This window comes from Meriones unguiculatus, chromosome 8, assembly GCF_030254825.1.
Source record: "Meriones unguiculatus strain TT.TT164.6M chromosome 8, Bangor_MerUng_6.1, whole genome shotgun sequence".
Taxonomy (NCBI): domain Eukaryota; kingdom Metazoa; phylum Chordata; class Mammalia; order Rodentia; family Muridae; genus Meriones; species Meriones unguiculatus.
In genome coordinates, this window is record NC_083356.1 from 65,819,452 (window position 1) to 65,829,615 (window position 10,164).

The 10,164-nt window shown below is 53.2% G+C and overlaps 2 protein-coding genes across 11 annotated transcripts; one reads left to right on the forward strand and one right to left on the reverse strand.

Moving 5' to 3' along the window:
• Positions 1 to 1,095: 1,095 nt before the first annotated feature.
• Positions 1,096 to 6,129, reverse strand: Fbxw5 (F-box and WD repeat domain containing 5). Of its 8 annotated transcripts, none has more exons than XM_060389595.1 (10): positions 6,017 to 6,129; positions 5,640 to 5,868; positions 4,388 to 4,603; positions 3,980 to 4,137; positions 3,526 to 3,700; positions 3,298 to 3,473; positions 2,693 to 3,116; positions 2,229 to 2,376; positions 1,932 to 2,144; positions 1,096 to 1,851 (listed from the first exon to the last, which is right to left on the reverse strand). In XM_060389595.1, the coding sequence occupies exons 2-10, from the start codon at positions 5,752 to 5,754 to the stop codon at positions 1,608 to 1,610; spliced, it is 1,869 nt and encodes a 622-aa protein (XP_060245578.1). In that variant the 5' UTR covers positions 5,755 to 5,868; positions 6,017 to 6,129; the 3' UTR covers positions 1,096 to 1,607. The 8 variants fall into 8 exon arrangements, with proteins under 8 accessions (XP_060245578.1, XP_021506800.1, XP_060245579.1 ...); XM_021651125.2 differs by having other exon boundaries at positions 3,298 to 3,446; positions 6,017 to 6,127; XM_060389596.1 differs by lacking the exon at positions 6,017 to 6,129 and having other exon boundaries at positions 5,251 to 5,751.
• Positions 6,130 to 6,186: 57 nt separating this feature from the next.
• Positions 6,187 to 9,847, forward strand: C8g (complement C8 gamma chain). Of its 3 annotated transcripts, none has more exons than XM_060389604.1 (7): positions 6,187 to 6,364; positions 6,477 to 6,603; positions 6,771 to 6,841; positions 6,923 to 7,030; positions 7,253 to 7,349; positions 7,425 to 7,463; positions 7,565 to 9,847. In XM_060389604.1, the coding sequence occupies exons 1-7, from the start codon at positions 6,223 to 6,225 to the stop codon at positions 7,824 to 7,826; spliced, it is 846 nt and encodes a 281-aa protein (XP_060245587.1). In that variant the 5' UTR covers positions 6,187 to 6,222; the 3' UTR covers positions 7,827 to 9,847. The 3 variants fall into 3 exon arrangements, with proteins under 3 accessions (XP_060245587.1, XP_021506804.1, XP_060245586.1); XM_021651129.2 differs by having other exon boundaries at positions 6,187 to 6,357; positions 6,521 to 6,603; positions 7,253 to 7,354; positions 7,565 to 7,732; XM_060389603.1 differs by lacking the exon at positions 6,923 to 7,030 and having other exon boundaries at positions 6,187 to 6,357; positions 6,521 to 6,603; positions 7,253 to 7,354; positions 7,565 to 7,732.
• Positions 9,848 to 10,164: the final 317 nt, after the last annotated feature.

Sequence of the window (10,164 nt, forward strand, 5' to 3'; positions counted from 1 at the left end):
TCCCTTCCTTCCTAAGCCTTCTTGCCTGCCCCATGTCATGTCTACTTTATTCTCTTCCAACTTTCCATATGCTGAGTCTCCTCCTTGACAAGTGAAACCCAACCTTTGTTATTCTGCTATGGTAGGGAAGGAAACCAGGCTTAAACTGTGTTAGGCAGGTGCTCCACACTGAGCCACAGCCCAGACTCCACATAATTGTTTCTTTCTCATTTCCTCCAAAGGCACCTGGTGCTTTTGCTTCCTGCCCCTTTGGCACTGCTACTCAAGCTGATGGATGCTCATTGCATCTTGCCCTCCATCAGGAACAGGGCACAAAACAGGCTTCTCAGTGCCATATGTGCCTAGTGTCCGGTTCCATGCCCTTGACGCAGCCAGTATGACTCCCACCAGAAGGATGGGAGGTAATCCCTGCTCACTTGCCACCTTGGACCTGCCTTGTTCACTCAGTCTCCTGGATAAGCTGTCTCTGATCTTGGTAGGAGGGCTTTTAAATGAGATACCAGTGTGTAACAGGCTGCTCACCCAGCTCACTCTGGGGGCTGGCTCTGTCAGAGCCCCAAATCCTCCTCCCTACTGCCACCATCACACATGGAACCTTTAACTGGCTAAGATAGATGATGTGAGTTCCAGGATGGCCTAGAGCTACCCTTCTGCACTCTAGAGCCTCGTACATTCTCGGCATTTTGTGTTATGGTGGCACTGGGACTTGAACCCAAGTCATGACAGGCAACACTATTACCACTAACCACAAACCCCAACTTTCTCCAAACCAGGGTCTACCAAGTTGCCTAGATCAACTTTGAACTTGTTCTGTAGTCCACTTCCCTATCCTCCTGCCTCTGTCCCCCAAGGAGCAAGGATTACAGGTCTATGCCACTACACCCTGCTCTGGGGACTCTCCTGAGGATCTTTCAGGTGCTGTACTATGTTGTCCATCTTCCTGCACCCATTAGCACTCAACACAGCCATAAATAGGCATCCCTGAACCAGTACTTACTCTTCAGCCTCCTGGAGGACCCCTGAGGCAGACATCGTCAGGATGATGTTAGCCAGCAAGGCCTGGGGACCCTCCTTATAAACAGACGAGATGGCATGTACTGGTGCTAACTGTTTATTCAGGTCCAAACAGTTAATGAGTGCAGCATGCAGCACCCATGGTCAACTGCAGGCCACTCCATCAGTAGCACAAACCAAATTACCAGAGACCAGAGCTTATGGCCTGTCACCCAGGGTACATACACTCAAGACATCCAAGGCTATGGGTTCTGCTGAGCATAAAAGGTACCCAGGCAGAGGCCAGCTTGGAGCTCTGTGAGTTGTCAGCCCAGGGGAGGAGGGTAGGTGAAGAACAGGTCCTTCAATGTCCCATGTAACCCAAGCTGGCCAAGAGTCTGACATGGGATCTCTGGTGCTGCCAACAAGGGCTACCCTAGTGCTAAGCCTGATGGCTGAGTAAGCAGGTTCTGTTTGTGTGTTTGTGTGTGTGTGTTGGGGTCAGACTACCCCTTCTAAGGCATCACTGCTATGAGCTACTCCATCCCAGTGCAGTAAAGAACCACAGGGTATCTTTCCCCAGTGGGTCCCAATGGCTCAAATCACTGAAGCCTTCAGCGCTTATGGCTGGCAAACCAGGAGAAGAAGGGGCGTGGGCGTGGGCGTGGGGCCTGGAGGACACGAACAATTCGTGGTGAGCGCCAGGCTTTGATAGTGGCATCATCGCTGGCTGTCAACAAGAGCTCCTGTTCCTGGGGGCTAAAGGCCACTGAGTTGACCACATCTTCGTGCCGCAGCTTGGCTAAGCAGATGTTGTAGTGGCGGTCCCAGATATAGCCATGCCGATCTTCAGCCCCACTGCGGGATAGCATCTAGATAAGCCCACACCCACCTGCTGAAGCCCGTACCCAAGCCCGGGGGTCCACCTGAGCCCACACCTGGCCACAAAATCCTTGCTGACATCCAAGAAGATGAAGAAGCACTCATCATTGGGTGTGTAGGCACGGTGCGCTCGCAGAGCCCGCTTCACCTCCCGCATGGTCTTGAGATCGAACACTAGCAGGTCAATCTCCTCTGCAATGGGTGGTGGCTGCATAGGGTCAGCTACCACTGAGCCAGGGGGCCAGGCACGGCTATTCACATACAAGTACCTGAGCCAGGGACACATGTTAGGAACAAGCATGCTTTCAGATACAGGGCCATCTATTGTGCCCCACCTAACATACCAGGCCCACCTGTTATCAGGAGACAGGCCCATGCCAATGATGTGCCCATGCACATCTATGACATGGTCCAGTGCGTCAAAGAAGGCATCAGAACCCCGGCCCTCGCCCAGCACGGGCCCTGCTGTAGTCATCTGGTGTGGCAGGATCTGCTTGATGCCTGCATGGAGACCAGGGTGAGGAGTCATCCAGAGCCTGCAAGGACATCACCACCAGGGCACTCCCAATCCAAGAACATCCCTAAGGGGTCCACAAACACTGTCTACACTTAGACTCAAGCACAGTTGCCCACCTGGACAGTTGCCAACCAGTCCCCCTGCCTGGGTTTTCACCACTCTTATACATGACCAAGTGTGCCAGGGCCAGAGTGGTATCCTAATGCACAGTCCAAACTTTGCCTACGGACTTGCTGGTCTGGGGAGTACCACAGTGGTTGTTGACCCTAGCAGGCCCAGCCCTGCCCTGCCCACCATTACCGATCTGATGTGGTGAATAGGTGAGGCAGCCAGTGGTGAAGATGAGGTACTTGTTCCTGGGGGAACGACACTCTGGGGGCTTGGTGTGGCCTTGGGCCAGCAGCTCAGCCACCTTGGTCTCCAGAGCACAATCTGACAGCTGTGCATGTCCATCCAACACACTATCCAACATGCGCCGTAAATCTTCCTTGACATGGCCAGAACCAGAGGCGTGCAGACCTGGGTCAGTGGCCTCTTCTTCACTGTCCCCACCAAGGTCAAAGACTCGGCAGGGGAGCCCAGCCTGGTTGCCGGCATCCAGCAGTAGGTCTGGGCTATCAAAGCGGCTGCAGTCAGCCACCATCACTGTGCGGATAGTGCTGGCATTGAGGTTCTGGATCTTAAAGAGCCGTTTTACCACGTTGACATTTTCTGACTCCACATTCTGTGTGAGACACAAGCCAAGGCCTAGAACAGGTGGGTGCTGGCCACAGAGCCAGGCCTGGGTGTTTCCTATGCTGGGCCCTGCATCTGCCCTTCCATAGACAGCCCTGCCCACACCTTCTTCTCTATTTCCCGGCCCAAACCCACCCATCTGCCCAGCCTGCCCCTGCCCCAGTCTGAACCTGGAAGGCATTGTTGAGCCACAGCACTGAGCAGGAAGTGATATCTCCAATGCGGTGCAGGTTCCCCGAAATGAGGCTGGTTTCTGTGAGCCAGCAGCCAAACACATCGTAGGGCTTGTTTCGCACACGGGACAGCAGGGCAAAGGAGTCTGGGAGAAAGGCCACAGCTTCGAAGGCTGCTGACAGTGCACAATGGGACAGGCAGCCCAACCCAACACCCACACTCACCTAGGCTGATGACAGCTATCTCGCCTGAGGAAGAATTATGTGGCCCAAGGAATACCCCTGAGGCCAGCAACAGTGAGTCATCTTGGTTGAACTGGGAGAATTGGGTGTAGCTCCAGTTGTATGGCCTCATATCTGCACTGTGCAGCAGCGAGATGGTCAGGTCGTTGTTCCAGATCTGTACCAGAGAGGCTGCAGGGTAATTATCAACCAGGAAGTCCTGACTATTCTCCAGTGAGGGTGCTGAGTCTTCATGTCTTAGGCCTTTATCACCCACTCTTAGCATATCCTAGCAATGCACAGGGTTGGCCCTTGGAGCTAGAGGTTAGAGCTGTTATTAGCTTTGGGTCTTATGTGGTCCAGATCAGGCTTCCAGGCCCTTTATGGCCCTCTCTGCTTCTCTCACTACTGGCTTCTCTTCCCACTGAGTTCTGCTGCATGGGAGAAGCACCCTCACCTTCACTGTGCAGTCCTTGGAGCAGGAGGCAAACTGGTACCCCGAGTGGGAGAAGCTGAGGTGCAGGACCTGGTCGGTGTGCTCCTTCAGTGTCTGCACCTCCACACAGGGTACCATGTCATAGAGCCGCCGGAACTCCTCATACCAGGATGTGGCCGCTGTGGGCAATATAGTGTCACTCCTGCATGCAAGCCTCCCTCACTGGTAAAGACCAAGAGTTGACAGCATGGCTACCAGGAGCTGTTCCAGGGCCTCTGGAACCCACTACTCACTAATTAGGTCTCAACTACAGGGTGCACCTTTGTGCTCACAGATTCCCTCTTCCCAATAAGGCCCATGTATGAGGCCCTTGAACCATGAGCTCCTGCCCAGAGGCCAGCAGATTTCAGGGTATGTGTGGGTACTGACCTGGGTGGCGGGGCACATCTCGAGCCACCTGGTAGTAGCGGTAGAACTGCTCCCTCCATAAGAATTCGTCCCGGGATACAGCCTGCCATTGGCGGCATACCAGCCCAGCAGCAAGCACATCCGCAGGGCCTAGGCTCAGGAAGATCTGGTAGACAAGGCTGTCGGGGAGCAGGGGCATGCCCCCCTCATCCATTGTGACATTCTGCCTGGATGGTCCTGAAACCCACCAGTGGCTGCTCTGAGCCCAGGCTTCCTCACCCTCAATCCCAGGGAGAAATTGAGGGTCTGGGGCCCCACACATAGCAGTTCTGGGTATTCCTCCAGCCCCACCAACTGCCAAGCTGAGAATTCCACTGCACTGAGCATGTGCTGGGGGGAGGGAGGTATCAGTAGCACTGTCCCACCACAGACAATAATGTTATACCTCACATTCTCCAGGGGCAGAAGATGCTTGCTAGACCAGATAGCAAGCATCTCAGTATTACTAGGATAGGTTCAACCTGAGGAGTGGGAGGTGGCCCCACCTTCATACCTTCCAGGTTGGGGCCGTTGACACCTTCCCCATGCTCCACAGCCCAGGGAGCACCAAGGCAGGCCAACAAGTCTGGGCTGCCCAAACCGGCTGGTCCAAGTTCTAGCAAGTTCTAGAGACCAACTGACAGGTACAAGACTGTCTTTGACCTTACTGCCACAAGACTTCAGGCCAGGGCTGACTTACTTCTGAGAAGGCCAGTGGCCTTCCTAATGGCCAGTGGCCTTCCTAATGGCCAGTGGCCTCAGGAGAGAGCCTGGCCAGGAGGATGGTAAGAGCGGGGGTGGGTGGGGGGCTTCTGAATGTCAGAGCAGACAGCATTAGACCACACCTTGCTTCTTAGCTACACTGGGCAGCAGCTCCTTCATTCCGCGGGCGGACTAGGATGGTGACAACCTCCCATGGCCATCACTGGCCAGATAAGGCCACCAAAGTCTGTACAAAAGTAGACATTGCAGAAAAACACCTGGTGACCGTGGACAAAGCTCGTGAAGGTGGCAAAGGCCAGTGAAAGTAGGACAAGTCAGGGCTGAGGCCCACGACTGGGGCGGCAGTTGGGGGGACCAGGCCCAAGAAAAAGAAACGAAAGCTAGTGCCGAGGTCAAGGGACACCGAAAGAAGTCCTGACCGCAGGACTGGGCATTATGAAACACAAGGAAGAAGACAGGGGACAGGGCAGATAACACAGATGAGCACCGCGGGGCCAAAGCAGGGACTCACCGCGGTGCCTCCGCCCGCTGCGCCGCGCCCCGCTTCCGCCGCCGCCGCTCTTGCTTCCGCCTCCGCCCGCGTCTTTACGGAGGAGCCAGGCTTGACGCCGAGAGCCCTGAGGCATCGATAGCCGCCCCTCTTGCGCCTGCGCCTCGGGCTCTGACTCTTGGCCGAGTTTCTTTATGCGCCTGCGCGCGCTCTTATTCTCCGGCTCTTGCTGGTACTTGCTCCTGACGAACTTAAAAGAAGGCAGTAATGAGTCAGGCACAGCTGAGACTCGGCCTTGGCTCTATCCGCTGCTGGGCTTTGAACAAGCGGCTTTATGGGCTTGTTGTTGTTAGGTGTGGGGATAAGACCCTTTGGCCTGCAAAGGGTTAAGCACTGACCTCAAGTGAAAAATGGGTGAAGCAAAGCCAAAGCCAAGCTGCTGTCAGGCTAGGTTCTAGGATGGACCCTGGCTTGGGGTAGGAATTCAATAAGCGGAAGGCAGATGTGGACTTCCTGGACTGTGTTTCCTGTGGTACTGGACAGTGGACTCTGAGCTGGCACAGTGCAAGACCTCCACCTCCCTGTCGTCCCTAACAGGGCTGTCATGCTGTCCCTTGAGGCTGTGTTCTTTACCCTGCTCTTGACAGCCAGTTCGCTGGGCCAAAGGGCTCAAAAGCCCTCTGGATCTATGTCCCCAATCAGCACCATCCAGGCCCAGGCCAATTTCGATGTTCAGCAGGTAAAAAGCTGGGAGCGAGTGGGGTACGGGAAAGGATCAGTAAGAACCTGCCTAGCTTGGCGGGATTGGCCCAGGGTGCCCCATTCCCTCAGTCCTGAGCCCTCCTAGTCTACTCCCAGTTTGGCTTCTTGTGGCTGTGGGCTCTGCATGCCGCTTTCTTCAGGAGCAAGGATACCGGGCTGAGGCCACCACATTGCACACAGCTCCCCAGGGTGCAGCTATAGCTGTCAGCACCTTCCGGAAACTGTGAGTCCCAGTGTTGCCTCCACCTTCACCCCAACTCATGCCCTGCCTTATCCTGTCCTCCTAACCTTACCCCAGCTTTTCTGTGGCCTGGATAAATACTCCATATGACCCCACCTGGGTTAGAGCCTGGGAGCCTTCTCTTATGGAATGCCTTCTTCCCTCCTCAGAGATGGGATATGTTGGCAGATACGGCAACTCTTTGGAGTCACAGGGGTCCCTGGACGCTTCTTTCTCCAAGGTGAGGCAAGGGACACAAGAGGGTTTGGACCTGGAGGCAGCACGTAAGGGACTAACATGCTGCTACTATGGTCTACTTCAGCCCCAGGGCTCCGTGGTCCAGTGCATGTGGTTGTTGCTGAGACCGACTACCAGAGCTTTGCCGTTCTGTATCTGGAGCAGGCAAGGAAGCTATCTGTGAAACTCTATGGTGTGTGCTAGTCCTGCATCCACACATGACCTTATGCTTTGCATCCTGATGGGTGACCCAGATGGATACACAGACCCTCCCCATTCCCTTTCTATCCCCACACTCTCAGTAGCAGGAACTGTAGGAGGAGCCTACGCATGGGGGATTAGATGGGGCAGGGACCTGGCTGTGTCCTGGCTCCCATGCCCTGTTGAAACCACCAGAACTCTGTCTATCCCATAGCCCGCTCACTGCCTGTGAGTGACTCTGCCCTGAATGTGTTTGAACAGCGAGTGAGGGGAGCCAACCTGACAGAAGACCAGATCTTTTTCTTTCCCAAGTATGGTGAGTGTCCCTAGCCCAGGCAGCCTCCTGCTGGCACGCTGCCCTCTCTTACTACTGCCTGGCCCCCTAGGTTTCTGCAAGACTTCAGACCAGTTCCACATCCTGAACGGTGAGTGGCCAGCAGGGCACAGCAATAAAGGCTGAGGTCAAGGTCCTTCCTGCCCCTGCTAAAGTCTTTTTTTTTTTTTTTTTTTTTTTGGTCTGCTCCAGAGATACAGAGATAAGGCCATCAGGTCGAGAAGCTGTGGACAGTGGACTGCCCTTAGAGAATTCTGAGCACCCTGAACAAACTCTTGAAATCTCTTCTATCTGTCCCCAGAATCACCCCTTCATATTCTGTTGTCCTGGAGCTTTTTTAGTAAACAGTAGTAGACTTGCCCTTGGTCTTTTCTGTCAACCTGGATATGAGTTCCACTATGCTCAGGTGGGAAGGGAACTAGATCCCCCTGACTCTGTGAGGACTCTGTCCTAGGGAGGTGGGGCTAGAAAGAGTTTCGATGCATAGAAACACTCAGTCCTGGCTCTCTCCCTGAGCCTTTTCCCCCTTTGCAATGAAGGCTGACTCAGTGGTACCTTCCTCCCCAACTCCAACCCACTGTGCTGGCTTAGTGCCCATGGGGGTGGGACTCCTGGTCCTGCCTAGGGTACCTTCCCTAAGAAGGGCACAGGCCTTCCAATAAGCCCTCTAGGCCCCTCCTGACCCTTGACCCTGGAGGCTAAAGAGCTGTATGCCAAGGGGCACTTGCTGGGGAGATACCAGGATAGGTTTGAGGGGGCAGTTGGAACACATAGAATAGAAAGCTGTACGCCAGGAGCAGGAACAGGCAGACTACTTCATGAAACAGTTAGGGCTGAGCATGGGGCTCTTGACATATACAACTTCTGATACAGCTGCCCCCAGCCACCTCTAACCAGAGTCTAATTAAGGTTATCAGCTATAGGAAACAGGAAGCAAGCTGTGCACATCCCCGTAAGGGAAGAGTTGGGCCTTTTTCCCAGATAGGAGCAGTATTCTTTCTAGACCTAGGATGGTTTGCTTGGCTTTGCACGTTAGGGCTGGAGTTCAGGAAACTGGGCACCATCCCAGACCCGTCTGCTCCTGCCTCATATTCCATTGCTGGTGGCCTCATGACTTCACGTATTTCTCAAGTGCCCCAAGCCCTGGGGACACAAAATGGCCAAGTGTTTGCTCATCCTGGGAGCCTAAAGTCTAGGCTCAGCTGTCTACTTGACAGGAAGGCAAAGATGCTCTAACTTCTTGGCTTCCCAGTATGCCATATCCTCCCCTCTAGCAGTCCCAGGACACCCCAAGTGAGCTATAGCAGGACTGCTGTGTGATTCCTGGAGCCTTGTCTGCTGGCAAATTTTGGAGGAATGAAAGCTGCAACAATAAGGAAGGGTAGGCGGCTGCTCTTGAGGCCACAGCTGGCCCAGAGAAGGCTCTGGGTAGCTGTGCTTTGTGGGGGCAGGAAAATAAACTGGATCAAAAGTGAACCACCAGGGGCTGTGGAAGAAGGAAATTCTGGAGACTATCCTAGTCATAAGAATAGAGCTCACAGAAACACCTTGGTTTTGTGGAGCCATCCTTGACCTCACTGCTCTAGCCCCAGGAATACTTTTTCCTTTTTGTCTTGTGTTTCCTAGCAGAAAGTGGTGGTCTCACTCTGTTAGGTTGGGTTCACATGGCCACAGCCTAGCCCTCTGGATCTCTGCGTTGTTGCCTTGTGGGTCTGAATGGGCTGAGCATGGACCATGCAGCCATTAATTAGCTTTTGCGCCAATCTGAGAACATGGAGCTCTAGTATTGACATACATTTTAGTATGTATAAATACAAAAATTTAGTTTCATGAAAGTTTTAAAAGCTCCAGTTACATTAGAAAATTTTAGGTAGAGCAATACTGTGTGTGTGTGTGAGAGAGAGAGAGAGAGAGAGAGAGAGAGAGAGATCTTGGTTGGGGGATGCTTGCAGAGACCAGAGGGCAACTTGCAGGAGTTGGTTCTCCTTCCACTTTTAAATTATGCCTTCTTCAAATAGCCATTTGTTTGAGCTCTGTCTATGATGTTAGACTCCCTTGGTTCTAAAAGTCTCCCTACCCCCTATCTGGGTGACCCTAGGTCTTGTAAGAAGCATCACATAACCCTCAGGGCAGATTACAGGTTAGACTCTTTCCTGATAAAGAAATTGGTCCAACAAGCATCTGGGAATTCCTAGAAATATGTCACCCTGCTAAGGATCTTAGTCTTCAGCAGGGACCTTCGATTGTACTTGGAGATTTTCCCCTCACCCCTAAGATATTTAGGTACTTATATTCTCCTTGTGATAGAACCATGCTTCTGCATGGAAAATGAGGCACTGTACTACACTATGCAAATCAAATATACTTGACCTCCTGACCCCATTGAATCAAACACATTCGACTTCTAAATCCCTCCTACTGACCAAAGATTTATAAATCCCTGATTTCAAATAAATGTGCTGATGGCTGAGGTTTCATGCTGTGTGATACCATCAGCCTTCCACCATGGCCATCTGAGATTTATCCCTGGCCAGGCCTCATCTCACCAGGCCTGCCCTCCAGCCCGCTGGGCCTGGGCATCAGCCAGGCCTGTGTCTTGGCTGCAGCTTACCAGGTATGGGCTTTTGCCAGCACCTCTGCTGTGCTCAGTACAGGAGTTTAACCAAGAGCTGTAACACTTTTATATTGCCATAGGCTTTGGAACGCCCAAGTTTCCACTGCCACCGGTGATCTAAAAGATCTAAAAGAACTAACCTGATACACTCTGTGGAAAACCTTTCCACACTTTGGCC